Source organism: Cimex lectularius, unplaced genomic scaffold, assembly GCF_000648675.2.
Source record: "Cimex lectularius strain Harlan isolate CLEC.00 unplaced genomic scaffold, Clec_2.1 scaffold32, whole genome shotgun sequence".
NCBI classification, from domain to species: Eukaryota; Metazoa; Arthropoda; class Insecta; order Hemiptera; family Cimicidae; genus Cimex; species Cimex lectularius.
Window position 1 is genome coordinate 1,500,856 of NW_019392689.1, and position 20,228 is coordinate 1,521,083.

At 35.6% G+C, this 20,228-nt stretch overlaps 1 protein-coding gene across 1 annotated transcript; it reads left to right on the plus strand.

Moving 5' to 3' along the window:
* The first annotated feature begins 317 nt into the window (after window positions 1-317).
* On the plus strand, window positions 318-19,321 carry LOC106671980 (extensin-like). Its single transcript, XM_014403013.2, has 2 exons — window positions 318-421; window positions 17,739-19,321. Exons 1-2 carry the CDS (start codon window positions 404-406, stop codon window positions 19,239-19,241), a joined length of 1,521 nt encoding a protein of 506 aa, XP_014258499.1. The 5' UTR covers window positions 318-403; the 3' UTR covers window positions 19,242-19,321.
* Window positions 19,322-20,228: the final 907 nt, after the last annotated feature.

A 20,228-nucleotide genomic window follows, 5' to 3' on the forward strand; every position in this document is an offset into this window, starting at 1 on the left:
CTTTAAAGTTAATAAGGATCTAGGCAATTTTGATGAAAATAAAAATTCCATGACGGCTGAAATCTGTGTTTATTAAGGAATTCAATCCTTCAATGCCAAATCTTTGCTGCAAAGTGGGAGAAACACCTTGATAAACAGGATCCTAAATATTTTTTTAAAAACGGAAATATGTAAGGATTGTTAAAAATTAGAATCGTTTTCTACGAAAGAAAACTAAGTTGTGCCATTTCATGATTCACAGGCTGCCAGAAAGATACTTTGTTACCGTGTACTTCGTTAGGTCCAGGCGAGTCGGGTGGGAGTCCAGGATCGGAGGAAGGGAAGGACTCTCTCTCTGAAGTTATAAAAGGAGCGGCCTACCATCACGGGCATATTGTGAAAAGTGTCCAGTGTGGGTTAGGAAATGAAGATCCTTTTACTTGTAAGTAGATCAATCTGATTAATTTAAGGTGATAGTGTCAGTGATTTCAATCCTCGCGTGTGAGTGACGCCGGCCATTCGGATTACGAGCACTTCCGGAGACTTTAACGATTAACGAACTTCACTAGGGACGATAAAGGATATCGTGTGCATAAAATTTAACAACTCCCTAAAATCTGAAAATTTACTTACTAACACTAAAAAGTACAAGAAAATTCTGAAATATTTAAATTAGTCCTTAAATTTATAGAAAATCTCTAGAAAATGACTGCCTATCAATTGTTAACCTAATACAAAATTAACAAGTTTTCACATCTTCAAAACTTGCTTTTTTTAACAATAATAATAATTTTTTAACCAATGATACATATAATTAACAAAATTTGATATTGTCATTAATACCAAACTAGTGACTGCAGATAATAAAGCAGTTTCTTTTTTTGAATAGATTCTAACAGAAGAATTATTTCAACAAGGACGTCTACTTTCAATTTCTACGTCCTTTTGTAAATTGTTAGCAACATTGCAATTTTCAAAAGCTGTTCTTGTTGCACTATGCAACTATTCTTCAATATGAGTTTTATATTTTTAAAAAAATAGGCAAATGTATTCTTATTTTCATTTATTTAAAAACACATTTTCAACATTTTCCAAGCATGCAAAAATAAATAAATATTAGGAAAATTCAATTAATTAATATTTATGAAAGTTATTGGTCGAGATAAAAAAGTCTGGGTCACGAGCGGGATTCGAATCCACGATCGTCGGTTAAATACGCCGCTGATCTACCACTTGGGCTACCTCTCGAATTTTCCCTCCTTTTTGCCATTTTTTGCGTACACTACAAAATATGACTAATAACCTGTACGACTATTCAATTAATTAATCTTTATGTAAGGCTTGGTTAAGATAAAAAGTCAGTGGCACGAGAGGGATTCGAACCCACGATCTTCGGCTAAATACGCCGCTGCTCTACCACTTGAGCTATCGTGACTTCGATCCACTGAGACACCAACCTTCCACTTCAACCTACCTTCGAATTTTCCCTCCTATTGCCATTTTTTCAAATGCCGTGTAATCTATTTGATTCTCCGCGACAATTGAAATGGCCACGGTTGAGATGGGAAGTTCGTGTCCGAGCGGATCGAAGTCACGATAGCTCAATTGGTAGAGCAGCGACGTATTTAGCCTAAGATCGTAGGTTCGAATCCCGCTCGTGACGCTGACTTTTTTATCTCGACCAATAACTTTCATAAATATTAATTAATTGAAAAATGTCAATAGGTCAATCGGACCACGAACTGTAATGAATTACTTACTTAAGTTAAGATGCTTCGTCATGGGGTCTGCGGGGTGAACCTGTCTTTGGACGTTTCCGACCATTTTGGTCTGTCCAGAGACCGATAGGCAGATCAAAAGATGACCGGAAACGACCAAACTGCCACATAAATTGTTTGAGTTAGTAATTTTTTGTATAAAATTGACCAGCGACAATGGACGGACCGAATGACTTTGTACTGTATTTTTTTATAAAGATGAACATTGGCTTGACATATAATGTATTATTTGATAAGTTCAGTTTTCATTGTTTTTTGTTTCTTTCTATTATAATGAATGCTTTATCAATAAGCAAGCTTTGTGATCATAAATTTTAAACAATTTCTTATGTGATGAGTAACGACCACACATGTTTCATCATCCAGTTCCAAAGAGAACCGAAACCTACAAAATCTCTCATAAATAATTCAATACAACAAAAAAATTACCAAAATGGAGCGGGTTAAGAATAAAAGAATGTATTATTAAGAATATTTTTGTACAATTTTAAAAAATTATTATTTTATCTTTTATGTAATTTTCATTATGGAAATTTTTTTTTGAGCGTTGGAGAAAATTCGTGTGAACTCTTGTTTACATGTCAGCGACCGCGTAGAATGCGCTCTCGGTGAAAGGCCTGGGACAGACGGCAAAAATCCAGTCCAGCCGCTTATTTTTACGTAACTTATTAAACATTTTAAAAAAACATTAATCCCCCTATACTCCGGATAAGGAGGCCAGTTTCCGCTCCTTCCGCTCGCGATATGTGAGAAATATAATTTGGGCAACTTTCTTTCTTGAAATTCTAGTGAAAGCTAATTCGCGCTAGCTTAAAGCCGTCTGTTTTTCTTTCCTGGACGCGTGCCCGAATCATACTTATGATGATCAGCGTGATAATTTCCTAAACGGAACATTGCCCGGTCAACTGCGTAAAGGGTCAGCTTTATTTTTTAACAAATTACCTCGGCTCATGAATATTTTGGACTATTAGGGAAATTATCTTGTGATTTTTTTTCAGGGATGAATTGAAGTTTTTATAATTTTGTATTGAGCTTTTATACTTTAGCAAGTTAATAGTCTGTGATCATCTCGGTCCGCCGATTTTCGCTGTTTGTAACGCGAATGATCATAGCATACAAGACTTGTATGAATTTGCTCCGAGTTGTACGACAAACAAGACAAACAATAATCTTAAAAAGCTACATTTTTTCTAACTCGTCTATCACCTCATCTATTGAAAATACCAGCTTTACTACATATATGGTTGATATCCTACCTTTCCACTGAAACTTCCAAGAATGGAAACACTTCAAAAAGTTGTAATATTTCAACCCCGGCTTTCTCTTAAAGTCGCCACTAAATGTCGATCCCGGTCGTCTACAATTTCGGCCATCCAGTTCTGCTCATTTCGTAACGACCTCTTCGACATTTCTCCGGGGGCTTCGAGACGCGGAAAAAAAACTGGGTCAGAAAGTTGTGCCCGTGTCGACATCTCGGAGGGATAAAACGGAGCGAAAGTACGCCAACCGGCCACTCCCATTTTTACCATAAAAATCCCATTTCATAAGGTTATTCAATCGCTTTCATAATGGTAAACGATAGAGAGAAAAAAACGAGAGCACAAAGAATCCTTACAACGTATGTTCTTTTGGTTTTAAACTACCCAAAAAACTATCAATGATTATTTCAAATCATATAAAAAGTCTATTTCGCCAAAGGGACTCAAAACAAAATAAAGACTGTACCCCCTGGTTTCGGGATGTTTTAACCTGGTGGCATAACGAGATCGTTCGTGATCTACGATCGTGCAGCAGGACCAGGCTCTCCTTGATCCAAACGGCGTTAAAACATGGCAATTTACTCTGGCACGCTTTTCTTGCCAAATATGAATATAATCGTTTCTTACTCTTTAAACACAGATCGAATCTGTCAAAATACTTCTTTGTTGTCCAATAGGGTTTTTCCTACTCGGAACTGAATGAACCAACTACGGTTGCAAGGAGAAAAACAACCTTCCCACGGTGGAATTGTCCAACCTGAACGAATTGGAATGTAAAGGTCGTGAAATGTCCTCCTTGAATTTCAAAAAACCTTATTATTTATTTCTTATAAATGAATTTACTGAACTCACAACCATGAAGATCAGCGTGATAATTCCTAAACGGAACATTACCCGGTCGACTGCTACTAAATAGTTAAAACAAAATTTAATGAACCTAATAAATAAATTTTTTATTAGGTTTGGTGGTCCGCTTGACCAAACAAATTATTTTCAATTAATTAAGGTTTTGGTTGAGATAAAAAAGCCAGTGTCACAAGCTGGTTTCGAACCCACGACCCACGGCTAAATACGCCGCTGCGCTTGTGACACTGACTGTTTTTATCTCAACCAAAAACTTAATTAATTGAAAATAATTTATTTGGTCAAGCTGACCACTAAACCTAATAAATGTAATAAGCAAAATGAAGTATACTTCGCTAAAGTTCTTCGTGGCCATTTCATTTGTCGCCGAGAATCAAATATATTACACGACATTTGAAAAATGGTAAAAAGGAGAGAAAATTCAAAAGGTGGAGTTGAGACGGAAGTTGGTGTCCGAGTGGAACCACGGCAGCTCAAGTGGTTGAGTAGCGGCGTATTTAGCCGAAGGTCGTGGGTTCGAATCCCGCTTGTGACACTGATTTTTTTATCTCAACCAAAACTTTACTTAATTGAAATTAAATATTTATACAGATGGATCTAAATATGTAGACTTTCAGGCACGCGCACGCGCCTCAAAAACTGATGCCCAAAGAATAACACACAGATTCCGTTAAATTTAATGATAAAAAATTTAATAATTTTCTAATTAAATTATTTTTTAACTCTATATTATATAAATTTGGTAATACTAAACTAAACCCAGGGTGCTTACAAACAGGCTTTTTTTAAACTCCGGAACCTAGAGGGTTGATATGACCACGTAGTAAAAAACCCACCATAAAAAAAAATAAATAAAACAATAAATACATTGTAGTAATAGTAATAATTATAAATCCTTTTCTAATTGTTTATTAGAGTACTAAAAAGAGTGGTCGTTTTGTATACTTGTTCATAAACAACCTAAGCAAAATTTACTATTTAAAAATTACAAAAATCGGAATTTCCTTACGCTTCTTTTATTCTTAATACACAAACAGTATCACATGACAAATTTCTTTCGATTCTCGTCATTTGTTATTTTGATTTTTTGAAAGACCGGTCGACTCAGAATCTCTCGGAAGTTGCTCATATCGCTCGGCCGTTCTTCGCACCGTTGGAGCAGGACGGAGACGCGTGACTGCAGGAGGACGAATGTACATCATCAGGAAGAAGGGGGAAAAATTAAATAATGGAGAGTGGTATAATAACTGGTAGGCGGGGTAAAATCAGGAAGAGTCAGGAGAAGAGAAGCTTCCAAATCGTGACTCGTCTGCTTGGCCACGACCGTTCTTACCACGTTTAGTTTCGTCTGTTTACAAAACCTTATAAGCCAAGATTTATCGTTTTAAATATATTTTTGCAAGCAATAGGAAAATACATAACTATTCGGTTTAAACTAACTCTTCAGGTCTGAGCAGATTGTTGTACTACACGACCTTAGCTGTCGCGATCAGTTTTGCCGATAGCATGAGGATTGGTCAATAAGGTCTTCTTGGTACTTCTCCATTGTCTGAAGAAAAATGTTAATTGCCCTCCTGGGAACATAACACATGAACATGATACAGCTATTGCACAAAAGTGAAATCTCTGTGAGTGATGTGTAAAAAGGTGTATTATTTAAAAAACAAATTATTAAAATTTATTTGAAGAACATGTAATTACACACATACGTTCGTGCATACTGGGTTTTAACGTTCTGAGGATATAAAGTTTCATGTCTTTCTGATCTTTTCTTTTGTAACCTGCAGGTACGATTCTTGAAATTAGCAGTTTTAATAATTTATTTGTAAAATTAACATTTCATCATAAACTTTCATGCTTTTTACCTATCTTTAAGCATCATGTATGAAAATTAAAGCTTAAAATAAAGAAAAAAATAGCTTCAATATATTTCAGTTCGAAGTGTTTCCTAATGAGGGATATTTTTTTTAATTTATAAAATTATAATTATAAAATTTGGTGATCTAGTCGGAAAGAGTAATAATTGATATTTATTTATTTTGGTATTTATGTTGGTAATATAATTCACACCTTAGAATACAAAAGGTTTTTAATTATTTACCACACACGTGTCTCTCTCTCTCTCTCTTTCTGTCTGTCTGTCTGTCTCTCTCTCTCTCTTTTTCTCTCTCTCTCTTTCTCTTACTCTTTCTCTCGGCCTCTTTCTGTCTCTCAGTCTCAAAATAATCGACTTTATTAATTAGTGGGTTTTAATTTCATAAATTCCAAGATTTTCGCGTATAATTAAATCAATGCGCGTTAAAAAGCACTTAAAATCATGAAAAGTCGAAATTCAATTTAAATTGTTAAATTAAAACTATTCACTAGTTTCGTGGTCCGCTTGACCAATTAATATCTTACAATTAATAAAGATTTCCAGTTGAGATAAAAACTTGAAAAATGGCAAAAAGGAAAGAAAATTTTTAAAAAAGTGTGGTTGAGATGGGAGGTTGGTGTCCGACTGGATTGACGTCACGATAGCTCAAGTGGTAGAGCAGCGGCGTATCAAGCCGAAGATCGTGGGTTCGAATCCCGTTCGTGCCATTGACTTTTGTATCTCAACTGAAAACCTTAATTAATTATAAGATATTAAATTGTTCTGTTGGAGTTCAGCAACAATAATGTCACACCTAAATTTTTATATTAAAGAAAAGGAAAAATGCAAAGAAATTGAACATACTTTCTGCATCCTGTACTAAGGATACGAAATCAGTAAATATAATGGAAATGCATGTTTTTCCCATCAGAAATATCAAAATCCATTTATTTATTTTTCTATCTCCAGTTATAGTGTTTCTGGCAGTCTGCCCTTGTCTCTCCCTTTCTCTGTTATACTTTCTCTCTCTCTCTCTCTCTCTCTCTCTCTCTCTCTCTCTCTCTCTCACTCATTCCCTCCCTGCCATATATTCTGCAAGAACCGTGAATGAAACCAAAAGTAAATAAAAATAAATGAAATGTTAATCTTTTTGGAATCAAATTACCACCATCGGTTTGGGTTATACAAACTGTGATAGATAGACTTTTTTTATCTATATATCAATAATTGGAAAACAATTAGTTTGACGATGATTACAGGAACGTCAGTAAAATAACTATTGGAATATCAAACTAGATTTTGATTATTATATGCATCCACAAATATTTTCCTATCCAACAAAGTGTGTATAAATTACATGTAAAAAAATAAAATAGTTTTATTCATAAAGTTACTAATGATTTTTTTAAATTTCTTCCGGTTTGTAGAATTTTTATTGAAGATAAAGATACACGGCGTCCTTAGTAAGAACACACTTGGTAATCCATACTCCCAGCGTGAATTGACAGTTTTTTAAGCAGTCGCGGATGTGGCGGCCTTTCAGGCACTTAAGACAAGGGATTTATTTTTATTTGGCTCTTTATCTGGTGACGTTGAGATTCCAGCAGAAATTTTATCGCCACTAAGTTTTACGGCCCAGGGAGATACGGAGAAGACTTTAAAAAGCATTTGCCCAAGTAACCAAGGCAATTCCGAACCAGCAAACGGATAACTAACAAAAACCCTGATCCCATCATTGTTAACCAAAAATTTATAAAAGATAAGGACTTTTACACAACAAACCTTCAGTTTTAGTTAGAAAACAAAATCAAGAAAATTGTATTTTAAAACACTTGATCTATGGTTCAATGCAAATAACAGAAAAACTGAATTACTTATAGATTTTTAATATTTCACTATTTTAATTTTTGAAAATATATTTTATGCCCGATGATAACCTTGAATAATTAAGTTTTAATTATTAGAAAAGGCTGTTGTCTGATACAGCAAGGTCATAACCTTTATTTGAACCTTTATTTCTTGTTACTTGCCAGTTTATGGTTGACATATCATAAGATTTCAATAAAATTTAAACTTAGTAATAAATAGTATAGGTTTGTAGTTGGAAGTTCAAGTTATTTTATATGTACAGTCGTGCTAGAATTAAAGAGAGTTGGTGAAATAGGTTGGATATCAGCCAAAAGAATTTAACATAATGAGCTATGTGTTATTTAACAAATGTCGCAATTGCGTTTATTATGCGAACACTAGTTTTGAAAGGTCCTAATAGAAAACTTCGACTGAATCGAGTCGTATTTTCCTACGATACGATGCTAGGGTATATACCCTGTCAAAAAATATTGTTTCGAGGTTTAAGTAAAAACAGAAAATTAGACTATTCTACAATGCAATTGTTATCGGAATCCGCAGAAAGAAGAAAAAAAGGTCCGAATCAAAAACCCAGACCCACATTATTATCATAGTGAGCAGGTCATTGAGTTCAAGTTGCGTCATTTCGCTCCGCACGGAAGTGTTGCCTTCGAGTTTGCGCAAGTTTTGTATTCGTGGTGCACGGCGAAGTTTTATCCACATTTTGCTCTGCCCTAGGGGCAATTTTCTCGACGGCGAATATTCCGCCTGACCATAAACGTCCGTCATAACCGATTTCACGGCCGTTGAAAGCGAAAGAAACAAAAGGAAAACCACTTCTAGACCACGTCAGTGTGACACTGTCACTCCTTGATAAACGTCAATTAAACCCACCGGATAATTATCTCACCGTATTAATTTAATTGTTGAAGCTAGAATACCGGAGATTAATTACGGTTTTGTAACGTCCTGTGAATAAACGGGGAAAACTCTTACCTTCCTCAAAGTTATTAGAGTGGGAAATAGTCATTTTCCACTGCTGTTCCACGTTAGCTTTCTTTCAAAAGTCGCTATCCACTACAGAGCAAAAAGTTAAGCTTTTACTTTTTTTGTTTTAATTTAAATTTAAATTATTACATTTAATTACAATTGGAAAATGGGGCAATCTTTGGAAAATAAAGTTTACCCCCTTAAAGTCACAACATGTCACTTTTTAGCCGATGCAACACTATGCGACGCTACCCGACGCCTTGTCACGTTTTGGTAGGGTGTACACATCTATGCGACGTCAAACGCACGCCACGTACAGTCACACAACGTGTTTCACAAATCATTATCACAATCGCAACACCTCTTTTGTTCTTAATGCATTATTTTGAGCAAAACCATGTAATAAATTGTTAGTTAAATTTTATGAGCACAACCATGTAATAAATTGTTAGTTAAATTTTATGAGCACAACCATGTAATAAATTGTTAGTTAAATTTTATGAGCACAACCATGTAATAAATTGTTTGTTAAACTTAATTGTCTTAAATAAAGTTATTCCGATGTTTTGATAAATTTTCTTCCTAATCATCATAATTAAATAATTTTTATAAAAACTTATAAATTTTTGATCTCGTTTAATTTGGTTTAAATTAAAATAGGAATGTTGTAATTGATATAACGACAAAATTACATATAATTAGTTTGAAAAAAATACAAAAAAATATGAGTTTCCTGTTCTGAAGATACTTGACGAAAATGGGATTTTATGAGCAAAACCATGAAATAAATTGTTAGTTAAATTTTATTCGCAAAATCGTGTAATAAATTAAATAAATAAAAAAACAAATAAAAAGTTTTTTAAAAAATTGTTAGTTAAATTCATTGTATCAAAAAATGGTATTCAGGTGTTTTGATCAATTTTCTACCAAACCATTAAAATTAATTTAAAAAAATAAAAACTAGCCAATTTTTGATCTCGTTAATTTGGTTTATTTTCAAATAAGTTTTTTGTAATTAATATCACGACAATAATACATGTAGTTTGTATAAAAATATGAGTGTCCGGTTCTTTTGTCTTCGACTGTACTCGATGCTACCCGACAAAAATCTGTACAGTGGGGATCGCGTAGCGTAGAGTAGGGTAGCGTTGCATAGCATCGGGCAGTTGTTCACGGGGGTAATACAATCTTATGGAAAATTGGACTTTGGATTTGCGTCGGGTAGCATCGGGTAAGTGTATTCCCGGCTTTACACACCGCCGCGATAGTTGTCCTACTTGTACAATGAACCTGTTACTCAATCCGATAAAGTTAACCATTTAGGAGTTAAATTTGATAGAAGACTAACTTGGAATCGACACACGCGATTAAAAAACAGACACTCAGCAAATGATTTAAAATGCTTCATCACCAACAATCAAAATTATGGGTGTACGAGTGCCAAATCTTATGGATCGGCCAAATATTCCAATATTCAAAGATTACAAAGTTTTCAATCCAAAATTTTAAGATTAATTGTTTTTGATCCTTTTTTACGTAAACAGTAACACACTTCACACATATCAACAGTTTGTTCACGCATCAAAACATATTACAGACGTTTTCATAGTAAATTACAAAATCACACAAAAAGGATTACCCCATTCCCCACAAATTCCACGTAAATAAATAGACTATGGATAAGAGACCTTATAGAAATATCATTTTATTAATCCAGAACGGCTGCCAATGGGGTAGCTTTCTTTATAACGCCCGTAATGCCACAAACATAAATTGAAATCCAATCTGCTCGTTGTAGATAAAAATAAATAAAGTAAAAAAGTTACATCTAAAAGACCTTTTGAAAGGCTAATCTCATCTCTTGCTGAAACGGTTATCTCTTCTCCTGAAACATTGAACTCCGGAGTTCTCTAATACTTAGATAGCCTTTTGCTCAGCATTTTCCTTTTATCCCAAATACAATTGCTTTTTTTTCAACATAAATGCCAAGGCTGACTTGTTTATTTTGGAGTAGGAAAAACAAATTTAATTGAAACAGCTAAAGACTGAATTGCGAAAACATTAAAAAAAAGGCCTTGTGAAAACTAAAAGGATACAATTAAGTTTTAAGTTTTTATAGTTTCATTACACCCTGGAAGGTATTTCGTAATGGATTAATGCACTTATCCTATTATCGTTTAAGCTTCAAATCTGATTCTATGCCTTATGCAACAAATCCAACCTAAAATATAACCGTTATTATCATATCAGATTTACCCTTAGTAAAATCGTGGAAGAAATAAGAAAGAAAGGAAAATAGTCGTGTAAAGGAAATCACAGTTTCTAAATCCAAGTGAAAAATAATTAATGAGATTGCGTTTTCAAAATTCACGATTCCCTCTGCGCGGCGAGCGGACACTGTTTACGAAATATTTTGATTTCACTTCGGGGTAATATGACAGGGAAAGTTATGAAAGGAAAAAAGTTACTTTTTCTACTTATCAGTGCGTAAGGAAAAGTTGCAGATTAGCACTGACCCAGTGACAATAACAATAATCAATGATGTGAAAAGCGAAAGCTGCGTGTGGCGGAATCAAAGGGAAAATCAACAAGGGAAAAATTGGAGAGCCTGTCTTTTCCAACAATGTGCTATAAAACAAAAAACCATTTATTCGGAGGAATGTTTCAAAAATTCACATCAAGATTATACGATTCAGTTGAAAAACGAAATAATTGACTAACGAGTTAATTAGTCCCATAAATTCACAGATTTTCGCCTGCAATTAGTTCAAAGCGCGTTAACTAGCACGTAAAATCAAAAAGTCACACCTTTAATTGTTTAAATATAAAAGGAAAGAAAAAAAATGCAAACAAATTGTTAATATTTTCTGCTTCCTGTATTAAAGTATAAGTTTTTCCCAATCGAAAACACATAAAAATCCACTTATCTATTTATTTATCTAGCTCCAGCTCATTCTGTTTCAGGCAGTCTGTCTCTTTTTTTAACTTTTTAAGTCCATAAATTCACAGATTTTCGCGTACAGTTAGTTCAAAGCGCGTTAACTCGCACGTAAAATCATAAAGAATTCGAAAATCAATTGAAATTGTTCTGTGTGAGTTCGGCAATAATAAAGTCACATTTCTCTCTCCCTCTCTCTCTCTCTCTCTTTCTCTCTCTCTCTCTCTCTCTCTCTCACTCTCTCTCTCTCACTCTCTCTCTCCCCTCTACTTATATCAATGCATCTCATTTTTTCCTCGGTTTGTGAAAATACATCATAATAAAATATGATTTAAAGAATGATGTCCCTCAACCTATATCTGTACTTAACTTTTTTATCCATCAACTTCTATGTTTTCATTGCTTTTAATTACTCACCATTATATGCACATACGTTTATTACATTTTTATACTATTATTATGTTATTACATTTATTTTAATATTATAATTATTATGTTATTACATTTATTATATTAGTATTATTATTCTGAAAGTATGTGCTGATTCCCGTTTATATTGACTTTTCCAGTTTTATTGCTTTCTATGTTCATATGACTTTTATTCAGGTTATAAAGGCGATTATGATTTTTTTCAATTTACAATTATTGTTAAACGATGGTTTTAAGCTTTTTAAACGACTAAATACTTTAAAACCTGGAAAGCATCGGTGGTCAATATTAAACCATTATCTTTATTCAATTTTTTTCAGTATAAACAAATGCAAAGTACAATTTAATATTTCAATTCGACCTTTAACAATAGTACAACTTATTTTATTTACTAATCTTGCGGAGTCGAATATCGGGCACTAGGGTCACACCTCTGAACCATGGACCTTGATATTTTCAACGGCGAACTTTCACACTTTTAATCCCAATCAGAAAGCGGCCCCTAATCTGTATTTGGTTCATTCAGTTTTATATGAAGCTGAGTCAGACGTGTTGCTCAACGTCGAACGGTTCCTTTTATATGGGCACTATTGTCAGGATTTTGTTTTTTTATATTGCGCGACCGTTATTGTTTAACTCCCGCCAATCAATCGATAGGCCTCGAAGCCGTAGGCTGGTAAATGGTGGCTTTGGAAATCGACAGATAGTAGTATACGATAAATTTAGTTCAAATGTCAAAAGCCTCAAAAATATCCAACCCAACGAAATCGACCAAATCGAGAATGAGATATAAATAAATAATAATATCCTGATTTTTATCAAATCTAGGCAGTTTCGCGTTTAATTGTATCTGTCTTCGTGAGCGGAAAATTTATTTAGCCTTCCAACAACTTTCGTTTATTTAGCTGTGTGCGAATGAGGTGAAAGTCCGATACTTTCAATTTGATAAGACCTTGCGCTAGGATATATTTTCCTAGGGGGGAAAAAGCGTTACAGGGTGAACAATTTTTGGTAAGGTATTTCTACTAGATAACAATTTTTCAGTGATCGATTGTTTGGTCCGAAAGTTGTTGAAAAATTTCAAACATTTCGGTCTATTTTGGTTTATTTGGTTTATCCGCCAGCCATCGTCATTTGATTAGACATTGCACCAACCTCACTGTGGGTCAGTGTGTTGGCCCTCGAGTTTTTTGTTATTTTAATGCAAGTGAAGAAAATTAAAACATGACTGTTTCATTTGGTCCACGTATATGGCAATTTTATTTATCAAGAATTAAAAATTAAATGGAAATGTGCAAGTATAAAAAATATAAGACAAGAAAACTTTGGCTGTATACAAATAAATTATTACTAAATTAGAATAGTTCACGTACACCATGTGAAACAAACATCAAAAGCATACAAATAATTTGTTTTTGTTTCTTCTTAAATGAAAGTTTTAATAGAAGAGGTTTACACTAATATGTAACACACACACACACACACACACACACACACTCTTGCGTGTTCAATTGACAAGTGTACGTCAATGAGTAGATTTAAGACTGTCACACGATTCCATAAATTCACAGATTTTCGCGTGCAATTAGTTCATAGCACGTTAACTAGCACGTAAAATCATAAAGAAGTCGAAAATAAATTTAAATTGTTCTGTTGGAGATCGTCAATAATAAAGTGCGTGTTGAAAGTGACAAGTGTACGTCCATGAGTAGATTTAATACTGTCACATGAAAATACAATGTCATAAATACACAATTAAATTAGAAACCACACACATTATACTCCATCCCACATTATACTCAAAAATGCGATACAAACTCAATTTAAAAAAAATTGCAACCAAAACGATAACGAACAAGGGAGTAGTTCAAGCTTTTAAGTTCGTCTAGATGGAAATGTCCAATTACCTTTATACTTGACACATACTTAAAAAAACCCATTATTTCCCTTAAATGTTGTAAATCATGCAAGAAAAAAACACAGTATAAAATCAAAGCGAAAAAAAGATCAGATATGTACAACTTTATTTGTCATCTTGGCCAGAAAACATTCACACTTATCATGAAGAACATGAAATAACTACTGAAGACAATAAATAGCATGGTACATCGAGGTTAATAAATTAAATAGTTTTATGCTCATTCTAATTTAAAATTATGTTCATACACTTTACCAGAAATGATCATCGATACCTGAAATCCTGCACGCTTAATAGCAATAAAAATTCAACCAAAATCGTAAAATTGAATTTAGTGAAATTTCGACACACCTCATAGTAAAACATAAAGCAAAATAAGCAGTGTTGGCAAAGCTAAATTGACCAATAGTGTAGTTAAAAGTTCTAAAATTTCTCCTATTTGTTTGTCTTTACTCAAATTTCATTTAAGATAGACCGATCTTGAATTATGCGCTTGCTTATGAAACATACAAATTTAGTTCATTTGTAAAAAATAAATGGTTTAGTTGGAATTGTTCCATTTTCAATTGCTTCCCACTAGTCCTGTTTTAAACTTGTGCGTTTAGATATTCCAATTTCATGTCAACAAATGCTATTTCTTTTTTAGATGGTCTGGCTTGATTTCTCTTGAACCAATTTTGCAATCAAAATATTTTTTTTTAAATATTTGTTTATATTTTTTAGTCTAGTTTCAAATTTTAACCTTTTTTTTTGGAGAACAATTATACAGGGTACCTCTGACCCAGTTCAACTTCAAAATTTCAAATAGGAACCTACATATCTTGACACATCATTTCAAAGGATTTTTTACGCTGAAAACAATGGTGCAATTGGCTTTTAAATTGGTCAAAAATGACAAAGTTATGGCAGATATTTTGAAAAAACGCGTTTCGTTTGTTTCATTGTTTATTCCAATGATTTGCTTCTTCACTAAAGTTACACCTTCAATTGCCTTTATTGTTTGTGGCATGTTTACATTACATTATTGTTTGTGACATTCGCATTATGAGAGCAAATCTTAATTCCTGGAAGTAAAACAATTTGACAATACTACTTAATCGTTGAATTCAGTATTCGTTCAAAATGAACCGAAGAGCACATTTTTCCGATCAACAGCGAGTAAGTACGACTGCTTTACTGATAGTGGTGACATTGCAAGCACATAGTGCAGTTCACTTGTACTTCCAGATATTTCCTGATCGCCCCAGAGTAAACCACAAATTCGTGTTGCTCGCAATATGAGGAGATACGGATCAGTTGATGTGCGATGTACGAGGAGCCGAATATTTTATTTTATGTTGGCGAAAATGCGAATTCTTCTCTCCGAAATGTTGGAAGGTTTTATGTTTTTCAAAAAATAAAATTAGATATGTACTCCGGACTTACAATTTTAAGCCGTACCGCTATCATCTTGTCCAGGGAATTTCGGATTCTGATTATGACAGGCGTCTTGCTCAAATATCGATTTGGGAGGCTGAAGAAAACTTTCTTCCATCCATCCTACGGACTGATGAATCCTGAGTGAGTTCAGCTCTAATACAAACGTGGGCAGAGGAAACTCCGACAATTTTGTACTCTTGTCATCATCAGGCGGTACACAGTAACAACGTTTAGCTTGGACTTCTCGAAAATAAGTTAATTGGGCCTTATTTCTACGAAAATAATTTAAATGGTGTGCACCAAATTTTTTGAGGAAGGTTTGACTTCCGGAATAGGTGGATATGACCGTATGGCCCGATCGTGTTGGCTTCCTCGGTCACCCGATTTAACTCCACTTGACTATTTTCTGTGGGGCCATTTAAAAAACATAACCAGCAACCTCAGTTGAAGAACTGCGGCAAAGGATAGGAAATGTTTGTCGATCCATCTCCGCTGACTCTATCACTTGGAGAACCGGTGAAAAGTGGTTAAAAAGAACAAATCTTTGCATCTTTATTTAGTTCAAGTTCAAACCTGAAATGTGATTAGTCAATAGTAAACGGGGGCGTCGGTGACAGCAACGGTTTGGGCGTTGACACGGCGCCCATCACGGTAAGGTAAAGGTCCCAGGTTCGAATCTAGCGGCCCTGCATGCACCCTGAGGGTTTATATGAAATCTGCTGTTTCGAACCCTCGTAAAAAAAGTTTTTTTTTTACTTTTTGCAGTAGCTTTGTCATTTTTTCTCCAATTTAAAATCCAATTGCACAATTATTTTCAGCCTAATAATTCCTTTAAAATGATATGTCAGGATGTATAGGGTGGTATTTGAAATTTTGAAGTTGAACTGTATAATTTTCTGAGGTACCCTGTATAATTTTTCTCCAAAAGAGGTAAAAATTTGAAACTAGACTAAATTGTAGTATTCAACAAGTTTTTTGTTTTTTTAATAACGTCATCGGTTCAAGAGAGAAAGAAAAGACAACACCCTGTATACCAACTACATTTGAATATATCAAATTGTAGCTGTCATTTCTCTTCGGTAAATTTTACTTGTTAAAAAAGAGTCGTTTGTCATTATAGGGATAAAATCGAATGAAATCAATCTGAAACAAATTAAACGGGTAAAACTCCATATTCTTACGTGTTATCCTCTTAAATCTAATTTTAAGCTGTCCCAATCGATCCTCAGGCTGTTTTCATCTTGGTAAAAAAAGAGAAAACGAGAAAGAACTAAATTGGATTAGATATCGTCCCTGTTGCACTGATTGTTACGAGAATTATATAACCTGGTTCATATCCTGGTGGGGTATTCGTCATTCGCCAAGTCTAGAACAAAAGTTAGAAAGCGCCTAATTGTTCTCTTGCACGTTAATATCGTCGGACTTTGCAAGGTGGGTTTCAAGGGCGCTTTTCTACGCCTCGTTTTAAAAGAGCACGCACTCCTCAGAGGTCCGCCGCGCCCCTCGGGGCCGGGTGGTGACTCAACCGATCCTCCTCGTTTATTTGTAATTTTGCATAGACCGGTATTAAATCAGGGGGTTGTGGGAAAAAAAGATAATTTCGAAACCGGATTGAAAAAATTCATCGGGACAAGCAAATCTCTCTGAAAGCAAGGTCGAAATTTCCGCAGAAAATTTAACTGTTCGATTAACCAGTTCAATAACAAAAATTCCTAATTCAAATGGTTTTTCTTCAGTGCTGTCCGACAGCAGCGAAGAAATACAGAAAATCTTAACGTTATGTATGTTTTCTGTTTATTACTGTTAATTTTTATTGCAAGATTTGTTTCTTGGACTACACTGATTCTCATATTTCTAGCTTTTTGCCTGCGAAGGGTTAGATCAGTGAGCCCTATAACCAGTGAGATCATTTTGATGTAATCTGTTATTAAACGAATATAGTCGTTTAAAATTTTTTGCTTACATTCAAAACATATACCTTGGAGAACTTCAGCAATTTTATGACTACATTTTGTGTAATTACGTCCCAAGAACGTAATGAACGTTATAAATAAACTAGAAAATTGTATGTTGTGCTTTGATTGGAATTCGTTCTTGCAATATATCCTTTTGAATTAGGTTATTAAATAGTGGGGGATTTTAAATAGAAAACCAAAGAGCCTGGCGTCACAGCCGAGTTGAATTGGTCGAAGATGAATCGCACTGCTGAAAGGTTGAAGCTAAATGGAGAGGTATAAAGGTGGACCACTTTAACAGTTTAGCACAAAATAACAAGCGTATAACAACTTTTGACGTTTAGAGTTTATACAGGTATTACAACTTTCGACCGGCGATAGTTCGACTGACCTTGCTTTAGAAATAACTTAATGATTATGCTATTCAGATCGTCTCAAGGGTAAACACTTTTTTGCTTTTATTTCCTTGCACATGGTTAACAAGTTTTTTTTGTTTTCTGTTTTAGTTGGTGAGCCTGGCGGTTTTCGCGGAGGGTAGACGTGTCAGGGTGAGACCCGTATCGTCGGCGGATTCGTTGGAAGATGCGCCTCAACAAGTGGAATATTACGCGGAACAAGAAGAAGACCAAGGGCCGGTTTTGGTATCCAGGCAGGACACTTACGGCAGGGCTAACGGTCAGCCTAGACTCCAGCCCAAACTAAAATCTGTATCCGCCAAGGCGCCACCGGTTCAGACTATAAGGAATTATAACAAACTGAACGACGACGGATCTTTCACGTTCGGTTACGAGGCCGCCGACGGTAGTTTCAAAGAGGAAACGAGAGGAACCGATTGTGTCGTGAGAGGGAAATATGGCTACATCGACCCTGATGGCAACAAAAGGGAATTTACTTATGTATCTGGTAACCCTTGCGATCCTAACGCCGTCCAGAGCGAAGAGGAAGAAGAAGACGTCCCTTCAGGAGAAGAAAACGTCCCTCAGAACATCCCACAGAATTTTCCCCTCAGAAGACCACAATTGGTGAAATCCCGACCAGCGCCGACATCTCGACCAAGGCCTACTCAGACCGTTTTCCAACAGGACTACAATAAAGATTCTGAAGAGGACGAGGAGGAAAACGTCCCGGTATTGCCGACTCACAGGCCTAGGCCTACGACTCCTTCCCCGGTGAGGAACTTTCCGGTTCCCAGCTTCGCTCAGTTGGAAGAACAAGTCCAACCGCAGGTTTTGAGAGCAACGCAGAGACCCAAGTTGATCGTGACAAGTCAGCCGAGACCTTCACCTCAACAAGTGTCAATTACTCCTAGGCCGACCCAACCCCCCGCGACTACCTACAGGCCTCAACTAGTACGCCTTTCGACCGTCACTCCCGCTTCGGCGAAAAAGAGGCCCCAGCCATCTCTCGACTTAGACGAAGAATTGAAAAATTTCCAATTGGAACACAACGTCGTGTCGACACCCCGACCATCGCAGGCGCACACTCCCAAAGCGCTGTCAGGAAGCCCCATCTATACTTCCGAACTTGTTTTCGACCCCAGCTCGGGCCAGTACAACACCGTACTTTACCAACAATTGCCTCAAAGCCAGGGAGAATTCAACTTGAGAGGAAGGCTCCAACCTTACGTCCACAACCCGCAACCCCAGCCTTTCTTCCAGCCCAGACCGTTCAGTCCGAGACCGGGTCCACCGCCTTCCCACCCCTTCCATCCGCCGACCCAACAGCAGCTCTTCCAACAGCAGCAATCCGCCCTCCTTCAGCAATCGCAACAGTTATTCGCCGCTCAACAGAAGAAACAGCAGGAGACCAAACCGCAGAGATTCCCGGCGTCCCTCCTCCAGCAAGAACCTCAGAGGTTCACCCCAGGGCCGTCCAAGCAGTTCCACCGCCCTCCTCCTCCTCCTCCTCCGCAACAACCTTTCTTCTTCGTCGCTCCATCCGGTGACAGAACATCTCTTTCAAATGGCCAAATCGACGCTTTCCTCAGGGGACACTCGCTCGCCCTCTAAAATAAACGATCCCGAAAAAAATACCTAGTCCTTCAAAACGATCGACATCGTTATTTATTTTACTCAATTAAACTTAAGACCCACGACTACCTGTATAGTGTAAGATGTCCTGATATTGTTCTTTAGTGTGGAATGGTGAGACACTCCTCTGTGGTTGTCGAGGGGTGAATTCAATTCATAACAAGTGGGAAAGTAAGGATTGTTGAGGCTATTCGTCTAAAAATCCTTTGTGTATCAATTAATTTTTTCTATTTGAAACAAAAGTTTAGTTTGTATTTTCTGTTTATTTTTAAAAATAAACCATTTTGTGTTATAAGATGTTAATTTCAAACCCAGCCTCCTTCTTACTTAAGGTAAATACTAATTTAATGTAATATCATCAGCATCATTCACCTGTAAGAGTGTTCTGACATCTTTATAATATCCATATACATATAATTTGTACTTAAAATTTTTTAATGTACAGCCCGTTTAATTGGTTTAATATTACTGTGTCAGTTTAATGCCCAATATGTTTTCTATTGTTCACCTGGAATGATTTTGCTGTAATGATTTTTAAAGTACAGAATACATCCTGACACATACATACATCTAAATCTCATTTTGACAGATTCGACTCACAATAAATCATTCTGTCAACTATAACAAAATTAAATAAAAGTGGTTTCAAGATTGAAATTTGTTAGCCTTTATGAAATGAGACGAAATCATCTGAGCTAATATGGGCAGGCCAGTGAAGCCATCCATCAAACTCGACACGAGATTGTTTTCAAGCTGTTCGAAGGTCGAGTCGGGCCCATTTTTTTGTTTTCGTTTTCGACCCACGTATGTGAACATGACACATAAGAACTTGTGCAATTAAACCTATCTACGAAAATATACCAACGGTATCGACTCTAAATATGCCAACAGTTAAGACATGAACAAGTGGGTCAACACAGATGGATGATAATTACTTCATATTGTATGGATAACGCTCATACATTA